The 21,073-nt window shown below is 42.6% G+C and overlaps 1 protein-coding gene across 1 annotated transcript in view; it reads left to right on the top strand.

The window, feature by feature from the left end:
* Window positions 1–21,073, top strand: part of C2CD3 (C2 domain containing 3 centriole elongation regulator) — a 133,754-nt gene that overhangs the window by 42,706 nt on the left and 69,975 nt on the right. Inside the window, exons 15-19 of the mRNA XM_056115984.1 lie at window positions 4,500–4,651; window positions 7,454–7,700; window positions 14,546–14,726; window positions 17,813–17,996; window positions 19,245–19,417. Of these exons, the coding sequence (XP_055971959.1) occupies window positions 4,500–4,651; window positions 7,454–7,700; window positions 14,546–14,726; window positions 17,813–17,996; window positions 19,245–19,417 (937 nt within the window). The remainder of the gene's footprint in view (window positions 1–4,499; window positions 4,652–7,453; window positions 7,701–14,545; window positions 14,727–17,812; window positions 17,997–19,244; window positions 19,418–21,073) is intronic.

Here is a 21,073-nt window from a genome sequence, read left to right as displayed (position 1 = left end):
ATATGGTCTCCCAAGTACCACCAGAAGTGAACACTGAGCACAGAGCCAGGTGTAAGCCCTGAGAATTGCCAGGTGTGGCCCAATTACCCCCTTCCCCCAAATAATATCAACTGTCAGGGGCTGGAGCAATTGTACGGGGGTAGGGTATTTGCAAGCAACCCAGGTTCAATCCCCAACATCCCCTATGATCCTTCAAACACCACCAGGTCTAATTCCTGAATGCAGAACCAGGAGAAACCGCTGAGTTTCACTAGGTGTATCCCCACACTCTCCCCACCTCCCCCCAAAAAAATCAGCTGCTCTTTTCAGTGGTTGGGACACAGGTTAACTAGAAAGAGTGATGACCTGTATACTTTTCCTCTTTCTTTTATCAGTGTTTCTTTACGACTCTACCCTTGGAACTCTCTAAATCATTCTTTTCCACATGGTTTCCACATTTATTCTCAGCTTCAGTTATTACTTTTTGGAATATCAGCTCAAAATTCATGCTTCTATGTATATCAGTCGTTTCCCTCAAGTTTGAGATCTCTATATATACCTGCCTCCTTGTTGTCACCAGATAGATACTCACGAAGCACACTTGATAGCTAACACACTGAACAGCATGTCACAGATATTCAGTAAGGATATATGGATAAAAAAGGAATTCAGATATGTCCAAATATTTCCTCTTCCTTTGAAATCTGTTTCCCTTTCCTCGGTCTGCCCTCATTCATGTTATAATTACTCAGATACCCAGGCAGAACCTAAAAATCATCCTCGATCTGTCTTATGTAATGACTCAACTCAAAGAATGCTGCAAATTTAATTATCTCTCAACTGACTCCTCTGCCCTCCATTCAGGCCCTCATTCTTATTTCATATAATCTTTGACTGGTCTGCTGTCTAGTTTCCCCCTGCACAGTTTTTCCTTTGTACACCAGCAAGATGTAGCACTGTAGCACAGTCCTCCATTGCTCATCTGTTTGCTCGAGCGGGCACCAGTAACGTCTCCGTTGTGAGACGTCTTATTACTGTGTTTGACATGTCGAATACGCCATGGGGAGCTTGCCAGGCTCTGCCGTGCGGGTGGGATACTCTCGGTAGCTTGCCGGGCTCTCTTAGAGGGACAGAGGAATCAAACCTGGGTCGGCCGCGTGCAAGGCAAATGCCCTACCCGCTGTGCTACTGCTCCAGTTCACCAGCAAGATGATCTTTCTCAAATACTAATCTGGTTATTTTTTTCCCCAGCTTAAAGTCTTGCAGTGAATCCCTGTGGCGCCTTCAGGACAGACTCCAAAGCCTCAGTTTAACTGACAATGTTACCCTTTACAGACTATACTTCTTAGGTTTTGGAGATAGCTCACAGGGTTGGGGGTGGCTACTTTCCATGTGAGAACCTTGGACGTAACCCCTGACACTGCGGTTTCTCTGGGAGCCACTGAGTAGCCACTGAGCACCACCAGGTGTGCCCCCACCCTCAAAAGAAGATTTATACTTCTCTAGTCTCAATTCCTGCCATTCTTCACTTCATAATAAATAGTCTAGCCAAATGCTCCGCCACTTAGAATTTCCTAAACAGGCCCTTTTCCTACCTCTGCCTTTTTGTTTTGTTTTGGTTTCGGTTTTTGAGCCATACCTAACAGTGCTCAAGGGGCTATTCCAGCTCAGTACTCAGAGGTCACTCCTGGCAGTGCTTGGATGACAGGTGGGGCCAAGGATGGAACCCAGGCCTCCCACATGCAAAGCATGTATTCCAGCCCTTAGAACTAGTGCCCATGCAATGCCAGGGATCACACTCAGCTTACTGTATTTGCATGTGCTATTTATTCTGCCTTGAAATTCCTTTCAACCTTTGTGACTTCTATTAGGCAAAGCTTTTTGTTTTGGTGTATTATGACTTTTCTTAAAATTAAGGGTTTCTTTATCCTAAAAGCTCTCTGTCCTTAAGACTAAGGGTTCCCAGAAACCATAAGGTACATTGAAGATAAAGATGGCAAAACCCTCCATGACATTGAAGCTAATGGTATCTTCAAAGATGCCACGCCACTGGCCGAGCAAGTGAAAATAGAGATAGATAAATGGGACTATCTTAAACTAAGAAGCTTCTGCACCTCCAAAGAAACAGTGACCAAAATACAAAGACAGTCTACAGAATGGGAAAGGATATTCACCGAATACACATCTGACAAGGGGTTGATATCCAGGATATACAAAATACTGGTTAAACTCCACAAGAAGAAAACATCCAACCCCATCCAAAAATGGGGCAATGAAATGAACAGAAACTTTCTCAAAGAAGAAATCCGACTGGCAAAAAAGCACATGAGAAAATGCTCTACATCATTAATCATCAGGGAGATGCAGATCAAAACCACAATGAGATACCATCTCACACCTCAGAGACTGGCCCACATTCAAAAGAACAAAAGCAACCGATGCTGGCGTGGATGTGGCGAGAAAGGGACACTCCTTCACTGTTGGTGGGAATGTCCACTGGTTCAGCCCTTCTGGACAACAGTATGGACGATTCTCAAAAAATTAGAAATTGAGCTCCCATTTGACCCAGCAATACCACTCCTGGGAATATATCCCAGAGAGGCAAAAATGTATAGTCGAAGTGACATCTGCACTTGTTTGTTCATTGCAGCACTCTTTACAATAGCCAGAAACTGGAAGAAACCTGAATGCCCAAGAACAGATGACTGGTTAAAGAAACTTTGGTACATCTACACAATGGAGTACTGTGTAGCTGTTAGAAAAGATGAGGTCGTGAAATTTACATACAAGTGGTACAACATGGAAAGTATCATGCTAAGCGAAATGAGTCAGAAAGAGAGGGATAGACATAGAAAGATTGCATTCATCTGGGGGATATAAAGTAACAAAGTATGAGATTAATACCCAAGAATAGCTGAGATCAGCACCAGGAGGATTACTCCATAACTTAGAGGCCAGCCGGGTATCCTAGAGGAAAGGGCAGTTCAGATAGAGAAGGGAGCACCAAATAAAGGATGTTTGGAGGATCCTCCCAGGAGGGGAGATGCATGTCGAAAGTAGACTATGGACTGAACATGTTTGCCACTCAATGCCTCTTTTGCAGACCACAACACCCAAAAGGAGAGAGAGAACACAGGGGATTGCCCTGCCACAGAGACAGGGGGGATGGGGGGATGGGGGTGGGAGGGATATTATCCATGGTGGTGGAAAATGGGCACTGGTGGAGGGATGGGTATCTGATCATTGTATAATTGAAACCAAAGCACAAAAAATTGTAAATCTACAACTTTAAAAAAAATAAAATAAAATAAGGGGAAAAAAAAAAAAAGACTAAGGGTTCCTTTATCCTAAAAGCTCTCACAGGTTTCAGTATTGTACCTTTTTTATATTTTGGTTTCAACAAACAAATATGTTCAGGCTACCTAATGTAATTTGAATCTCTTAGATGGATAGAAAAGTACATCTGGCTCATCTTATTTATTTATTTTTAATTTTTTTTTTATGTAGGAGTACTGCTATTTATTCAGCCACTGATTAACTGATTGAATTGGGCATGAACTCCACTATTTATTTATTTTGGTTTTGGGCCATACCCAGCAATACTCAGGGGTTATTCCTGGCTCTGCACACAGAAATTACTCTTGGTGGTGTTTGGGGGAACCATATGGGTTACTGGGAATCGAAACCAGGTCAGATGCATACAAGGCAAACGCCCTACCCATTGTACTATTGCTCTGGCTACCTGCTGTGCTTTGTTTCAACAGTGGGGTTAACTCTACCCTGATATGGCAGTTGTATTACAGCTGAGTTCCTTCAGATTAATGGATCCTTGATTCTGCCATTAGTTTGACTCAGCTGCTTTTGTCTCCTGATCTCTGGTTGTCTTTGTGACTTTTCTTTTCTCCTCAGCTAACAGCTGGCTCTTCAATTCTGGAATAATTTTACATGGAAAACAGGTAAACAGTTGATGTAGCTGTTTGCCATCCCTCCTACTGGGAAGAGTGGTTGTAGACTGCTTAATCCTTATCTGGTCAGGAGGTACCTTTGTTTCAATAGCATCTTCTCTCATCAGGGTTTTAAAGATGGGGCACCTTGTCCCATGTTGGATGAGTATGGCAGGTACTGTGAGTGATATGTCTGATAATTCTCTCTTGCACCCAGAAATGCATCTGCATGAATTTTGTCATCAGAGAACTCATACCATGTTGTTTTTGGCCTGATATGTTAGTCTCTAATAAAGAGATGCTTATTGAATAAAACTATAAATTAAAATCAATCCTATGTCAGAGCCGGAGGATAGTACAGCAGTAAGGTACTTGCCTGGCACACGGCTGACCTGGTTTCGATCCTGGAATCCCATGTGATCCCTGGAGCACCATCAGGAATGATTCCTGAGCACAGAGCCAGGAGTGAGCATCACCAAACGTGGCCCAAAAATCAAACCAAAAATAAAAAATTAAGCCTATATCACAGTTATGGGGCTTTGTGATTGTTTTTGTGTTTTGTCTTTTCTCCTTCAGGTGATTCCTGTCTCTCTGTCTTCCAAATACCTGGAAAGGCTTAAGAACAACGTGATGATAATTGAAACTTGGAACAAGGTGCGGCGCCCAGGACAGGATAAGCTGCTCGGGCTGGTGAAGCTCCCTCTCCATCAGTTTTACATGTCATTCAGGTAAATGGATCTTTCGAAGTGTTCTTTATCTTTAATGTTGTATGGACTGAAATGGAATTTTTTTAGTTTCTAAGCATGACTAGTCCAGCAATTCCTGCTAGGACTTTGCTCAGCAGAATTACTGCTTTTTCACCTCTGTTAAAGCAGGTTTTTAGACACTGCTTATCGTGCGTCAGAAGCTGTGCTAAGAATCTCACACATACAGGCAGTGCGTCTCATCGTCACCACAGTGCTCAGAGGCAACTGAGTATATTTCCCCTGTTGTACAAATTAGTTCACAGAGGCACAGAGGAGTTTAATAACTTGTCACATAGATCATAAGGAGTAGAACCAAAGAACTTAGAAAGAACCTACTATCCTCATCAGGAAACTTTCCTGCCTACAGATATCACCTCACAACACTGCTGGTTTCCTTTTTCTTTTCTGTTTGTTTCTATGCAGTGGTGGCAGCGACGGGGAAGGGAGTCACACTCAGCAATGCTCAGGGCTTTCTCCTGGCTCTGCACACAAGGGTCATGCCTGGCAGGCTTTGGGGACCATATGGGATGCTGGGGATCAAACCTGGGAAAGCCACATGCAAGGCAAGCGCCCAACCCACATTACTTTCACTTTAACCCACTGTACTTTTACTGTAACTGTACTCGAGGCCCCCACTGCTGATTTTCTATCACAAAACTTTAGTGTTGTTTACACCAGCTGTTAGCTAGGTACTTATCTGAAAGTTATTTCTGTACTCATTCTAGACTTATTTTTAATTCAGGGAGCTTATTTTTAATTATTTGCTCACTGACCTCTTTCACAGTTGCCTTCTTTGTTTTAAATGTAAACATGTTTTAGTCCCCTGATCACTGCGAGGAGTGATTCCTAAGCGCAGAGCCAGGAGTAACCCTGAGCATCGCTGGGTATGACCCCCCCGCTTCCCTCCCCCCAAAAAAAAACAGTAATCATGTTAGGGCCACAGAGACAGTACAGGGCAAGGTGTTTGTGTTGCATGTGGCTGACTCCAATGATTCCCGGCACCACATACGGTTCCCCACCAAGAGTGATCCCTGAGCATTCAAAAGTAAATCCAGGGGGCCACAGCTATAGGACAGCAACTGGGGCACTTGCCTTGCACACAGCTGAGCCAGGCTTAATCCCAAGCATCCCATATAGTGCCCGTACACTGCCAGGAGTAATTCCTGAGTGTAGAACCAGGTGTCAACTCTGAGCACCACTCGGTGATGCTATAAAACAAAAAACAAAAAAACGAAAAAAAGAAGAAGGCCTGAGCATAACCAGTTCTGGCCCAAAAGCCCTCCTGGCAATGTAAACATGTTCCACATCTTACAAAGAGAGCTTTTGTGAGTGCAATCAAATGAAATAACTCCATGAAGTATTATCATTCACCTCATAAGAAAAGCTATTTTACAAATACGCTTTTCTTATGCCTTTGAGAAGTCAAACTCTGGCTTTCTTCTCATTATCTATAAAAAGGGTAATGATCCATCCCCTGTCCTCCTGTGGCACAAGTGTCTGTCTGATGAGCCAATGAGAAGATACAAAGGGAAGTGACATACTTATGATGGTATTTTTAGAAACGTATTGACAGAAAGTTTGTTCTGACTAAGGAATACTGCTGGAATCATGGATAGCATCACTAGCTGTAGACTTTTGGCTTTTCCCCGTGTTTTAGCGGTAACATTAGTCTGGTATTCTCCTTCCCTTCTCATGCCATTAAAACCCATTCTTTGTTAAGAGAGCATACAATAGTAGGTTACTAATAGCTGAGCACTTAACATGGACCAGGCATCTTAGGTAATATTTTATGTTTTTTTTTATCAGTTTAGTCCTATCAGTGGTCCTTTGATGGAAGTTTTATTACCTACTCTTACATTTTAGGCATTAGATTTAGAAAGGAAAAACTGAGTGCCTGCACCTGCAATTTTTGCTGACAGCCGGGTTAAGATTGAACGTGGTATAATCAAGAGCATTTGGACTTTTCTCATTAATTTACAGTGAATTAGATAATAACTTTTACAACATTATAATTATAGGAACTGGAAGGTGCCCACCCCTTAGTGACCACTCAGTAGTTGTAAGGTATTATTGTTATTATCCAAATCTAATCTGCCAGACCCCAAAATTCATGCATTTTCTAATTGAATACATTGTCTACCTATGATGCATTTCGGCAAGTCTTCTTGAGTTAGTGCTTAATCTCAGACTTTGGACATGGTGGCATTATGATACAGTTTTTAACCAGACGCATTCTCTGCACTTAAATTATACTTCATTTGGGCTGAAGTGATAGCACAAGAGGGGAGGGTGTTTTTATCTTGCACACGGACAACCCTGGTTCTTTTCCTGGCATCCCAGATGGTCCCAGAGCACTGCCAAGAATAATTCCTAAACGCAGAGTCAGAAGTAGCCCCTGAGCATTGCCAGGTATGGCCCAAAAGAAAAAATATATACATAATTAATTAAAATTCATTACTGTTTTCTAATTTGTGTTTGATTACACATTTTTATGAAATGCATAAACTCATCCATTTTTTTAAAGCCAAGTTTTTTTCTAGTTGTGGATCTCATTTTTAAGTAATGGAGAAAATGAACTAAGGAAGAAAGAAAGCAAGGAGCCAGAGCGATAGTATAGTGGGGAAGGTGTTTGCCTTACATGTAGCCAGCCCGGGTTTGATCACCAACTGCCAGGAATAAGCCCTGAGCACCGCAGGGTATGACCTAAAAAAGACCCAAAAAAAAGAAAAAGAAATGAAGCAAGCATGTTAATTAGTTTCTCATCTCTAATTTCTCTCCCTATAGAGACCCCCAAATTTCTCGAATGCTGCTTGATGCACAGTATCCAGTGGTCGCTGTTGACAGCTCCATGCCTGTGATTGACGTGTTCTCGGGCCAGCAGAATGGGAGCCTGCGAGTCTTTCTAGCCATGGGTTCTGCAGAGCAGATAATGGCTCTACAGAGATTGAAGAATGAAGAGGAAGCACGTCCTCCCTTTGGTCATAGTTCAGCTCATATCTTGAACCCACCATTAGCAGCATCTGTTGCTACGGTATTTATCAAATACTTGATGACTTGCAAAAGTCATAGTCTCATTTTAAGGTTTATACTAAGATATTTTGATACACATTTATGTTGTAAGATGATGACAGGAACCAAGCTTAACATATCTATCACTTTAATTATCCCTCTATGTGTGTGTGTGTGTGTGTGTGTGTGTGTGTGTGTGTGTTGAGAACAAAAGGTCAACTCTTACAGAAAATTCCAAGTATTCTAATCTCATTTGACCTTAAATGTTTTAAGTTTCATTGCCCCAAATCTTGGTCTCAGAGGTGAAAGTCTCAACAAAAGAAAATAGTTGCAGACCATTGCTTGGTATAGGTTAAAAGAATTACTGGAACTTTTAGTGTTTGAATCTGGTGAGGGATGTCCAGGCCATAGGCCATTGCAAACCTGTGAAATCACATAGTCTGGCCCTGGTACATGAGGGGACAGACACAGATGCTTCTCATTGGCTACCTGTAGCCTCTTTGCTTACACTGTCTGGCCCACAAAGGATTATTATAGTATGCAAATGACCATTGGCAGTAAAAGCATCCCCACCCCTGGCACTGTAGCACTGTCCTCCCGTTGTTCATCGATTTGCTCGAGTGGGCCCAATAACGTCTCCATTGTGAGACTTGTTGTTACTGTGTTTGGCATATTGAATATGTCACAGGTAGCTTGCCAGGCTTTGCCATGCAGGCAAGATACTCTCGGTAGCTTGCCGGGCTCTCTGAGAGGGACAGAGGAATCAAACCCAGCTCGGCCAGTCCGGCCGCGTGCAAGGCAAACACTCTACCGCTGTGCTGTCGCTCCAGCCCCCCACCCCTGGCGTAAATGGATATTTGTGTCCCCTCTGAGCTCCTGAATTTATAAAGAAAATCTAGTTGGGCAACCAGATTATTATCCTCTAATTAACTAATTTAATTGCTTTATTTAAAGTTACTGGAATGAACCCGAAATGCCTCCTAAAAGCTGTCTTAATTGAAAAAAGATAAAGAGAATAAGAAATTAAATGAGGGGTTAGAGGATCAAGTGAGCCAAAAGTAAGGCCGTAAAATTTTACTGGGTTTTGTTTGGTTGGTCTGTTGGATTTTGTGTTTATTTGTAGGGGAAATGTTTATTTTAGGTTTGTTTGTTTGTTTGTTTTCTTGAATAAGGTTCTAAAAAGCCATCCTGATGTTTCTTTTCACCCTGATTTGTAACTGATTTATCATTAGTTTACAATATTACAGAATTTCAGGGGTATAGCTTAACACTTTCATATATGTATAGAATTTAACACGCCATCAAAGTTCGTTATCCCCCACCTCCAAAAAAGACCCCTATACCCATTCTTCTCACATTCTACCCTTCCCCTCTAGATAGTTTTCACCAAATCTAGGCATTAGTTTGGTTTTATTATTGCCACTTGTTCATTTTTATTTCACATATGAAACATTCAGTTATTGTCTATTTCCATATTTCACTTAGCATAATCATCTCAAGTTCCATCTGTTTTGTCCCAGCAAGAATAGTTTCATCTATTTTTGACAGCAGAGTCGTTTTCCATTGAGTATATACCACAGCTTTTTATCCAATCACCTGTCATGAGTGGCTATTGTGAATAATGCTACTAGGAACATCATGTTGCAAATATATTTCCAAATTACTGTGTGTGACCAAATCCATGTTGAAAGTTATAGTGCGAGAAGTTTTTATTTTTCAATTAATAAATACAATTTTTATAGTGACATACAATTGGGAAAGCACATTGGCATTCTTTGTCATCTTTATTTTCCTATCTGCATGAGGTAGGTCATTGCCATTCTATTTTGTAACAGTTAGACAAAGAGATTATGTTACTTGTCCAGGTTCACATAGCTAAAAAGAGAAAAGTGGGATTCGAATACAGGCCTTTTCGTACATTCCATTTAATTATCTCATACCCTACTGTATCTTATATTTGGTTTCTTAATTAATCACTTAACTTCCCGTTAGTCGTCGATTTGCTCGAGCGGGCGCCAGTAACGTCTCCATTTGTCCCTGTCGCGTGCTAGTGTAGCCCAATGGCATCTCTTCGCTCCGGGAACATGGAGGGCCTCAAACCGATCGTTCATGACCTTGACAAAGAAGTCTGACCATCTGGTAGGTGGGCGGCCACGCGGTCTCTTGACATCCCGTGGAATCCAATCAGTAACAGCTCTAGTCCAACGGTCGTCTTTAAATCTCATTACGTGACCAGCCCATCTGATTTTCGACACCTTGGCAAATGAGACAGCGTCCCTGATCCTTGATCGTCGACGGATGTCAGAACTCCGGATTCGTTCTCTCATTTGAGTGAAACGTGATATTCCAAGCATAGCTCTTTCTATTCTTCTTTGGGAGACCTGAATGGCGTTCTCATCTTGTTTGCGTAGGGCCCAGGTCTCTGAGGCATATGTTAATGCAGGAAGAACAGTGGAATCAAAGAGATGTGCCCGGAGCCGGAGGTTCTTCGTCCTCTTAGCTATTTCTTCGACGTTCTTGAAGGCGTTCCAAGCTGCTCTCTTCCTCCTGCGCAGCTCGGGTGCCAGGTCATTTGTCATGTTGACCTCTCGACCTAGGTACACATAGCTGTTGCATTCGGAGATGGTCGTTCCATTGAGAGCGAATGGGGCGTCAGGAACAAGGCTGTTTCTCATAAACATTGTCTTCGTAAGATTCAGCTGTAGTCCTACCTTTCCACACTCACGGTCAAAGTCAGCCAGCATTTGTGCCGCTTGGCTGATGTTTGGTGTTATTAAAACAATGTCATCAGCAAAGCGGAGGTGGTGTAGTTGCCGACCATCTATCTTCACTCCCATTCCTTCCCATTCCAGTCGTCGCATGATGTTCTCGAGGGTGGCACTGAAGAGTTTTGGTGAAATGGTATCACCCTGCCGCACCCCTCTCTTGACATCAACGATCACTTCTTTGTAGAATGTTGAGATCCTGGTAGTGAATCCGCAATACAGCTCACGGAGGATCCTGATGTATTGGGCTTGAATGCCCTGATTGGCTAGGGCTTCAATGACCGCTTCCGTCTCAACAGAATCAAAGGCCTTCTTTAAATCAATGAACGTTAAGCAGAGTGGCATCTTGAACTCCCGAGAAACCTCAATGAGTTTGGTTATCGTGTGGATATGGTCGATGGTGCTGAATCCTTTGCGGAACCCTGCTTGCTCACATGGTTGTCCTTCATCTAGTGTTCTGCCAATCCTATTCAGGATGACTCGAGTGAACAACTTGTAGATGACAGACAATAGGCAGATCGGGCGATAGTTGCCAATGTCATGGATGTCTCCCTTCTTGAACAGTAGTACGGTCCTGCTGGTTTTCCATTGAGATGGAACCTTGCATTCAGACAGGTAGCGAGTGAAGAGCCGAGCCAGTGTATTGATGAGTACTGACGGCAGGTTCTTCAGGTGTTCAGGTCTGACCTTGTCTGGGCCAGGTGCTGTTTGCTTCTTTACTGACGAAATGGCGTGTCGGATTTCGGAAGGGAGAACGTTGGGAACGACATACCCATCCTGTGAAATTTGGTATATCGGCAAGTGGACATGGCTATCGAAGAGATTTGAGTAGAAGTCATGGATAATCTTCTCCATTGCCGTTCTGGAGGATGTGATGGATCCATCAGGACGTCGGAGGGCAGTCATCTTGGTCTTATAGTTGGCGAAGGACAGGCGGGCGTTACGAATACTTTTCCCGGCTTCTGCCGCATCTACCAGTACTTCTGCTCTTCTCTCTTTGAGGTCTTCCTTGATCGCATCTCTGCACTGCTTTGCAAGCTCGGACGTTAGCTTGCCTGAGGCATGCGCCAAACCACGCTGGCGAATTAGCTCAAGAGTTTTCGAAGATAGGCGACTTTTTGTGGCTATCTCTCTCTTGGCGTTCCTCGCACATTCATGGAGGTGCTGAACCAGTCGATCGTATTCCTCGTCAATGTTGTCAACAATGGCATCTTCCCATGTTGCCGCAATAGTACCAAAGAGTTCCCAGTTGGTGGTCGTTCTGGGAGTTCTCTTTTTGAACTTTGCAGCCCTTTCTCCCCGCTCTGTGAAGTAGAATTTTGCACGAAGGAGACGGTGGTCCGATCCCGTTCGAAATTTTGGGACAACAGCGACATCAGTCAGGCAAAACCGTCGATTGAATATGATGTGGTCTATTTCGTTGTGGAATCGTCCACCGGGAGACTCCCATGTCCATCGTTTAGATTCTGCCTTCTGGAACTGTGAGTTACCATGAATGGTCTTGGTCGACATGATGAACTCAGACAGTCTCTCACCCTGTTCGTTCCATTCTAGGCCATGGGTTCCGATGTGAAGTTCTTCAGCTGATCTTCTCGGTCCTATCTTGGCATTAAAATCACCCACAATGATCTTGTAGAAGGTGTGGTCTTCTTTATAGAACTTCTCTAGCTCCATGTAGAACTTCTCGATTTCTCTTTCATCATAATGAGATGTTGGTGCGTAGACAACGAAGATAGAAACTGCAGGCAGTGAGCCACATCTATTCAAATGTAAACGTCCGATTCGGGTTGTTAGGCATTCAAATGAATCAATGCTCTTGGCCAAGTTTGTGTTGACAAGGACACCGACGCCTCCAACACCTCTTTTATCGCATTTTCCGAGGAACAATTCTTCTCCAGTGTCGAAAACGGCATGGTGAGATTCGTGTCTTCTTGTCTCGGTCAGACCAATGATGTCGTACTTGATCATTCGCGCTTGTACCATCAGGTCCTCGATGGATGCATCTGATGCTAGCGTACGTGCATTGAAAGTACAGACGATCATTTTTGTCTTCCTTCGTTGTGGCAGCCTAGGTCGGCCTTGAGATTTTGTCGGCCTCTCCTTTCTCATCCTTCTCAGTGCTGCCATGTCGGTGAAGCCTTCAGGGTCAGGTGAATGAGACCAGTTGTAGTTACTGGTTTTGGCATATCGAATACACAGTGGATAGCTTGCCAGGCTCTTCCGTGCGGGCGGAATACTCTCGGTAGCTTGCCAGTCTTTCCGAGAGGTATAGAGGCTTTTGGGGTGACCTCTAATCACTCTTGTAGGTGTTACCATATTTGAACCCTATCAAATATGGTACGACAATTCCAGAAGACGGGTATTTAGTGTCTTATGATGTGTCGCGCGGCCGCTTGCGGCCGCGCGGGTCCGGAAAGCGTCCTGGAGTGTGGCGGCGGCTGGGTAGTGGAAGTAGTGTCGAGAGTGGAAGTCTGCCAGTGGGATATTTATCTGGGTAGGGTGGGTCTCCTGTGCACAATTCGATCCCTGGGTGGTTGATGGAAGCAGACAGGGCAGGGTAGGGTGGGGCTCCTGATTAGAATCCCTTTGTCACCTGTGGTGGTGGGAGCAAGCAGAGAAGCTCTGTCCCTGGGTCCGCCGAGCCTGGAGTCCAAGGTCTCAGAGAGTTCCGCCTATCCTCTTCTGTGGGTCTTCAGTTGTGCGTGGGTCTCGGCCGGAGCTGCCGCGCGGGTCCGGAAAGCGTCCTGGAGTGTGGCGACGGCTGGGTAGTGGAAGTAGTGTTTTTTTTTTTTTTTTTTTTTTTTTAAGAGAAGTGACCGAGGAGAAGCGGTTAAGTGACCGAGGTTAAGCCCCCTCACCGAATTTCACCCGTTGGACGGCTTCGTGCGGAGCGTTTGCGACTCCGTCTCGCCGCGCCTGGTTTCTTAATTAGTGTTGCCAAATGTCGATTTTCATACCATTTAAGTGTGATGTTTTTTAATATGAATCTGAATAACAAATGTAGTGGTTCTAACAAAAACCATTAGAAAACAATTGGTAGGCTGTTGTATATGTTTTGAACTCTGAATACCTCATGATCAAAGACCGTGATGAAATTATGTAGCTGCTGTGATTCTGAGAGGGTTCTTATCCTACTCCTCATAGGTTTCTTCTCTAGGGAACCAAATTGCAAGTTTACTCTTACCCTCATGAAGACTTTTTAGTAGATATTTCTGACATGTTTTTAGATTTCAAAACAAATTTCTAGTAATACAGTCTCTTTTCCAAATTTGTTAGAATATTAAACATATATAAATCATATTGCGTGATCCTATCAGAATTCTGATTCCCCTTTAGCTAGTCCCAATAATTGGTTCAAGTGTCTGCTGACATTATATAGAATGTAGGAAAACCTTAACTCTGAGTCACACAGCCTGAGTTCAAACCTGGTTCCACTGTTTTTAACTGTATGTGTTAAATTAGCTAATACAGGTAAAGGATTTACCTAGTAAGTGCCTGACAAAGTAATAATATTAATTATTAATTGCTAATTGGAATACCTTTAATAGCAGTACATTTACTACCTTCCCAAATAGTCCTTACCATTAATAAAGTGGCTTGGTGTTATTGTCAATATTAATGCAGTAGTAACCAAGTAAATTAGGGCCAGTTTATTTCAAGTAAGGTTATTTTGTTTTGTTTTCTGTAGTGCCAGGGAGTGGAGCAAAGGCTCTACCCTTCAGGCATATCCTCAGCTCTTCATTTATGTGTTCTTTATGCTATCATGAAAATATTCTTTTACTGGCGTAATAAGAATGGGGAGCAGCTGTTGCATCTTATCAGATGCCTTTTAGCATCTATTAAGATAGTCTTTTTTTCTTTGTCTCATTAAATGCACTAAATTAAATTTCTTATATTGCCCCAGTCTGACATACTAGAGCAAAGCTCACTTAATCTGATTACACTGAATAGTTATGAGATTCATACCAAATGAAAATTGGATGTTTTGGTATCAGCTAATTACGCTTATTTATTTATCCTCATTCACACTGCCTAGAAAATCAGGAATATTATAAGCAAGCTTCTCATTAAAACTCACTAGTGTCTCTCTTTAATGTAATAGGTGGAGGAGCAAGGAAATGTATTAGCAGATCACCACTTCGAGCTGCATATAGAAAAGGTTAAAGGACTAGCCCTGCTTCAGGCAACAGTGTGGGGAGAAGCAGACTGTTATGTCCAGTACTACTTTCCAGTTCAAGACTCGCACTCCAGTGTGCTGAAAGAACCTGAGTTCCTTGAAAAGGGTAGGTTTGGGACAGCAAGCTTGGCCTTCCATCCTTGCGTGGTGCTTTTATTGCATATACTAAAGGAATTTTTTTTTCCTGAATGAATTTCATATTCCTGAATGTTTCTAATCTTACCTGGGTCATAAAGGGGATGATTTGTTTTATTATTATTAGTTCTTTTTTTTTTCCTTTTGAGCCACACCTGGAGGTGCTCAGGGGTTACAGCTGGCTCCTCACTCAGGAATTACTCCTGGCACTGCACAAGAGACCATATGGGATATTTGGGGATCAAACCCAGGCCAGCAATGTGCAAGACAAGTACCTTACCTGTGGTACTATTGCTCTGACCCTATTCTTTAAACACTTGTTTTTCGTCTTTGTTTTTGTTTTTTATGAATTCCAATTTCTGGGAAAGTTACAAATATTGGACAAAGAACTTCTATATTATTCTTCACCTAAATCCATAAACTACTTATATTTGGTGTCACCTTATATCACATATATTTTTATTTATTCTTATCATTGTTTTATAGTTGATTACACCAAATTGGGCAGTACTAAACTATTGCTCCACATAGATCATAATCTTGTTTTGGGGCCATACCTAACTATTCTCAGGGCTTATTCCTGGTTCTGCACTCAGGGACCACTTCTGGTGGAGTTTGTGGGATCATATAGGATGCTGGAGATCAAACCTGGGTCAGCCACATGCAAGGCAGGCACCCTACATGCTGTACTATCGCTCCAGCTCTAGATTGTAATCTTAAATCCTAAAAGCAATGTCCTCTTAGTTTCCAATTTTTCCATTTTACAAAAAAAGAAACAAAGGCCCAAGCAGCCAACCTGGGTTTAGTTCCTGGCACCATATATTGTTCCCCAAGTCCCTGTAGGAGTGATCCCTTAGTGCAGAGCCGGAACCACAAAGCCAAGTGTAATCCAGTCTCCTCCGCCTCTTTCAAAAAAAAAAAACAAAAAATAAAGAAAAAGAAAAGGCAAAGTTTTAATGTGACCAAGGTTTCCCTGAGCATTACCAGGTGCCAAGGTTAATATGCAGATCCCATCCAAACTGACCCCAGAGCTAGAAACTCTTACACTAAATCTCACTGTCTCCCACATACTTACACACAACCACCAACCACTGTCTTCATTCTTTGTCATCTCCGAGTGCTGAAATGAGAAGGCAGAATATTGCTATAATGAGCAAGTGGGGTGACTCGAATTTTTTACCTTCTGAGCTTATTCACAAATAATTGCAAAAGTGTTGTAAGTATTGATTTGGAGGTTCCGGTAAAAGACTTGTATGTAGAATATATATAAGATTCAATATGAAATGTATAAATTATAACTAATAAGAAAACCTAGTTTTGAAAGTGTCCAAAGAGGAGGTCGGGAGATAGCTCAACAGTCAGGGTCACGTGCCTGACATGAACCAAAGCCAAGTTCAAACCCTAGCCCACGTGGTTCCCACTCACCATGGATGTAGCCCGAGAGCCTCCCCAAGCATCTGCAGTTGTATATCTGGATTTCCTCAAGTATCACTGTTGCCCACGTAGCCCCTGAGAACTGTGGGTGTGGCCCTGGCAACCCAGAACTGCCGGGCATGAACAACACCACTTTGCCAGGCCTGAGTATTGAACTGCCCAGCCTGGTTAGCCAGTACTTCCAGGATTGTACTGCTTAAAAGAACCCCTCCCCATCAGCACCAGGACGATTACTCCATAACTTAGAGGCCAGCGGGTATCCTAGAGGAAAGGGCAGTTCAGATAGAGAAGGGAGCACTAAATAAAGGATGTTTGGAGGATCCTCCCAGGAGGGGAGATGCATGTCGAAAGTAGACTATGTACTGAACATGTTTGCCACTCAATGCCTCTTTTGCAGACCACAACACCCAAAAGGAGAGAGAGAACACAGGGGATTGCCCTGCCACAGAGACAGGGGGGATGGGGGGATGGGGGTGGGAGGGATATTATCCATGGTGGTGGAAAATGGGCACTGGTGGAGGGATGGGTATCTGATCATTGTATAATTGAAACCAAAGCACAAAAAATTGTAAATCTACAACTGTAAAAAAAAAATAAAATAAAATAAAGGGAAAAAAAAAAAAGAACCCCTCCCCAAAACGTGAACCAAAAATCTGAAAAGACATTTCTTAAAAGACATACACGTTTGATAAACACATTGGAAAATACTCAACACAGTTATTGAAGGAAAGAAAGTAAAATGACCGCAAGACGCCATTTTGTGTCAATTAGCATGGCTTTTTTTTCTTTTTCCATAAAACAAACAAGGGCTGGGAGAGAGCTCACCATACTGGAGCATGCAGAAGCAACATGTTCAATTTCCAGCACCACATGGACCCCCAGACATCCCCAGGGAAGCCCTGGGGTAAGCAGCACCTCTAAGTCCTACACAATCAGGTCAGATAACCAAGGTGGCTGGCCCTGGGGACTGCTTGGAAGGCCTCACCACCACCTCTAATCTCCCCCCACCAAAAAAAAAAAAAAAAAGAATAATAAACCAGTACTAGCAAATGCCCTAAGGATGCGGAAAATTTGGATCCTCATTCTGAGTGCATTGTCCACTAACAAAAACAATCATGGCCCCTAGGGGACAAAAACTCTTAAGTGAAATGAACCTTAGTGTAGAAATAATAGAATCTAGAATCAGAGATCAAGGCTCTAGTTCCAGGGCTTTGAACTGCTCAATCTTTAAGAACATGTTGACCTCAGGGTGTTCCTATCCCAGGTAGTAATACTACCTGCTTTGCTTTCTTAAGAGCATTCTGAATATAAAATAGAGTAGTACTGAATGTTAACATACTATCACACGACATTAACAAGAAGACAGATTTGTGGCCAGAGTGATAATACAGCAGGTAGGGCTCTTGCCATGCACATGGCCCACCTGGGTTTGATCCCTGGCATGCCAGGTGATCCCCTGTCATCTCATATGATCCCCTGAGCCTGCCGGGAGTAACTCCTAAGTGCACAGCCAAGAGTAAGCCCTGAGCACCGCTGAGTGTGGCCCCAAAACAAAACCAAAAAATAGATAAGCAGCACTAAATGACTTGTTGGATTATTGTGGCTTGCTTCTCTTTCCCAAAGGAATCACTCTGAAGCCTTTCAGATCGGCGACCACTCTCTGCGTTCCCGATCCCATCTTCGCTAGTGAGCACCATCACTCTCTTCTGTTGCCAGCTGAAGTTCCAATGCAGAGACTCCTTCTCAGTGTCTTCTCTGCACAGGGAGCCGTGCCTGGAGGTGGAGTCCAGTTTGAAGTCTGGTGCAGGTAGAGTGGGAACCTGAACCCCGTGTGTAGGAAGGAAATGCTCAATCCGAGGGTGTCCTTTCCTTAACCAGCCTAGGTCGAATTGTAAGGAAGCAAGTCGGAGCAGCTCCTTTAGCCCTGTTTTACGTTATTTGGCCTTGAGAGTGACTCACTCAGATTTTACGAGAATCTGTTAAATTATTAGACTCTGCAATGGTTTTATCTCACAACTTTAACCACTGCTCATATCTGAAAGTGAAGTTCTGCCAGTTTTACTTCTCTTAAATGTTTCAATAGCCTTTACTTTTCTGCTTATCTTACGGCATTTTGTTAACTTCGGAAAATTAGTATGTAGATTTGTAATGGTCTCCCCACTTCTGCAATTGTTTCTTGTAATCTCTTCCACCACAAATAACCTTTGCAAAATGGAAATCCGCTTTTGTCACAGACTTTTAGATATCCAAGAAAGATAATGAAATGAAGACAGATGTTCAGACTTCATTTTTGTTGGCCCCACCCCAGCCCCCAGAAATCAGCAGTATAAATATAAAAGAATAGGAAATAGTATCAGAAACAGAAATGGGAAAAGTCCACTTTCAAGAAACTTACTGAATACAATCAGAAATCAGTTTGAGGGGCCAAAGTGATAGTATATATAGCATTTGCCTGGCACACAGCTGTCCTGGGCTGAATCCCCAGCATTTCATGTTGTTCCCCTGAGCACTGCCAGGAATAATTCCTGAGCCTCAGAGCCAGGAGTCACCCCTGAGCAATGCTGGGTGTGTCCCAAAAGCCAAAAGAAAAAGAAAAGAAATCAAGTTTAAATTACAGCTTTATGATCAAACAATAGAGTGCTTTAATATGAGAAGGAAATAGATTAAGTATTAATAGATCCTCATTTCTCATCCAAATTGAGGGACTTAAGCCTGAAGTCAAAGAATATTGGGACAGCTCCACTCAGAATCTCTTTCTCTACTGAAGAATTAATGCTTTCAGAAGTGACTGCCCCCAGAAGGCCATGCCAGATGCAGATACCACAAACTGAAAACCAGCGGAAAGCCAAGCATTGTTCTGAACACAGGGTTTAGTTAATGCACTTGTTCATGGTGGGCAGAAAATCCACCTAGACATGAGCAGAACTATGAACCACAGATGTAGATCAAGAAGACTCTAAAGATAGCTTGATACCGAAAGCTGATCCTTGGAGCCAGCTGAATCATTGTCCACCTAATTCTTCAGGCTGACAGCTTGTGCTTTTGTTGCTTACAGATACTATTATCCTACTGTGAAAGACCAGATGGTTGCCAAAGGAACCTTGCCATTATCAAGGATCTGTGCCATGGTAACCGCGCAACACCGTGAGGATGTGGGAATACAAACCTTCAGTCTCCCCTTGACCCCTAGACTTGAGAACAGGAAAGAACTGAGGAACCAATCATCAGGTAATTAAAGACTTGTATTTCGCCATAAAGTCAACACACATAAATATTCTTTATCTCTAAGTTGTTGAACACATTTTGTTTTACCCTTATAAAAAAAATTGTTGAAAACTGAGACATCTTCTCTTAGAAAAATGAGTTTTTGGAATATATATTGCAAATTTGCATGCAAACTTAGAAAATTCATAATTCCATGGACTTTAAAAATGTTTTTTGTCTCATTTCACTTTTAACTTCATGAGCATTTACTAAGCTGTCAGAATGTAAATTCTAAGTATTATGTAGTGGTGTTAAAAAGTTGGAAAGAATTAATTAGAACATGGATGTTTCAATTACATCCATGTTCTAGCAGCATGACCAACTCTCTATACATCAGATAACAGGATTAGCCTCCAGAAATCAAGGTACTATCCCTGTTTGTTGAAGAGCACTTAAACCAAGATTGTATCTTGTCATCATTATGATAAGTTGATCTGACCCTCACTGATTAGCTTTTTCTATTGTTCCTTAAAGTTTTCCTCGGAAGAGGCCGAGTGCAGCAGGTAGGGCATTTGCCTTGGACATGGTCAACCCCAGTTTGATCCCAGCATCCCACATCATCCCCTGTGCACCACTGGAAATGATTCCTGAGTGCAGAGCCAGGAGTAACTCCTGAGCACCACTGGGTGTGACAAAAAAAAAAAAAGAATTTGCCTCTGAGGTTTAGGTGGCATTTGGATCAATCCAGTATGTCTGTTTACACATTTGGTCCAGTCCCAAATATCCATTGACACATATGATCCATGCCAGAAGATTCTTGAAATTTGCCTCTGTTCAAAAAACATCACGCTTAGAAAATGTTCTGAGATTTAAGTAGCCCATAAGTCTTAGTTTACAACTTCGATTTGCAAGATTAATACACAAAGTAATATATAAAGTTAATAAATAAAAACTTTCATGCTTTATTGGTCCAGTAATTGTGTAAAATTGTGTTGTGGGAGTAGGACCAATATTAACTCTTCTTGACTCACTAACCTCATTAGTAATGGCACATGGGGTTAAGGAATTGAAGTGGGCTTGGAATGAATCTTACAGAAAAACGGGGTTTACATGAAGATGCATATAGAGGAAGAGTACTAGAATTAGGAAAAGACACAGAGAACAAGCTGAGACAGAATCTTGCTCTACGTGGTGTTAGTGTCCTGGATGCTTGGTTGACTGTGGCTGGGTCCCTCTGTCAGATCAGTGTGCATGTTGTCAAGCTTCTCTGTAGAACACAGCAAGCATGTTAACATAAGCACTTTATATATCAGAGCTCTGATTTCTTCTGAAAATGTTAGAACAGATGTGGCTTTTGGATGTTATATCTGCCCTGAAAGGGGTACCAGCATTTAATTAAATCCCTGCTACTACCCCTTGACCCAGAGCTGTTGGGTGATGTATCCATCCAAGCTGTGTCCTATAGAGATTTTGTCACAGTAGTCGACAAGAAGCATCTGTAGCTTTTTGGAGAGAGATTAGTGAATGTGACTCCCATACTTCCCTTTAAGGAATATGGACCAACCATGCCCCTGGACTGGTACCTACTTCTAGGCTGATCCAGCCAGGCCAGTCAGGTATGAAACTCATAAAACATTAATCAAACATCCATAACAGCTACTGTTGGCCAGGTGGTTACAA

Source organism: Sorex fumeus, unplaced genomic scaffold (genome assembly GCF_029834395.1).
Source record: "Sorex fumeus unplaced genomic scaffold, SorFum_2.1 ptg000030l, whole genome shotgun sequence".
NCBI lineage: Eukaryota > Metazoa > Chordata > Mammalia > Eulipotyphla > Soricidae > Sorex > Sorex fumeus.
Note: the sequence above shows the minus strand (reverse complement) of the source record. Positions and strands in the feature narration are given on the sequence as shown.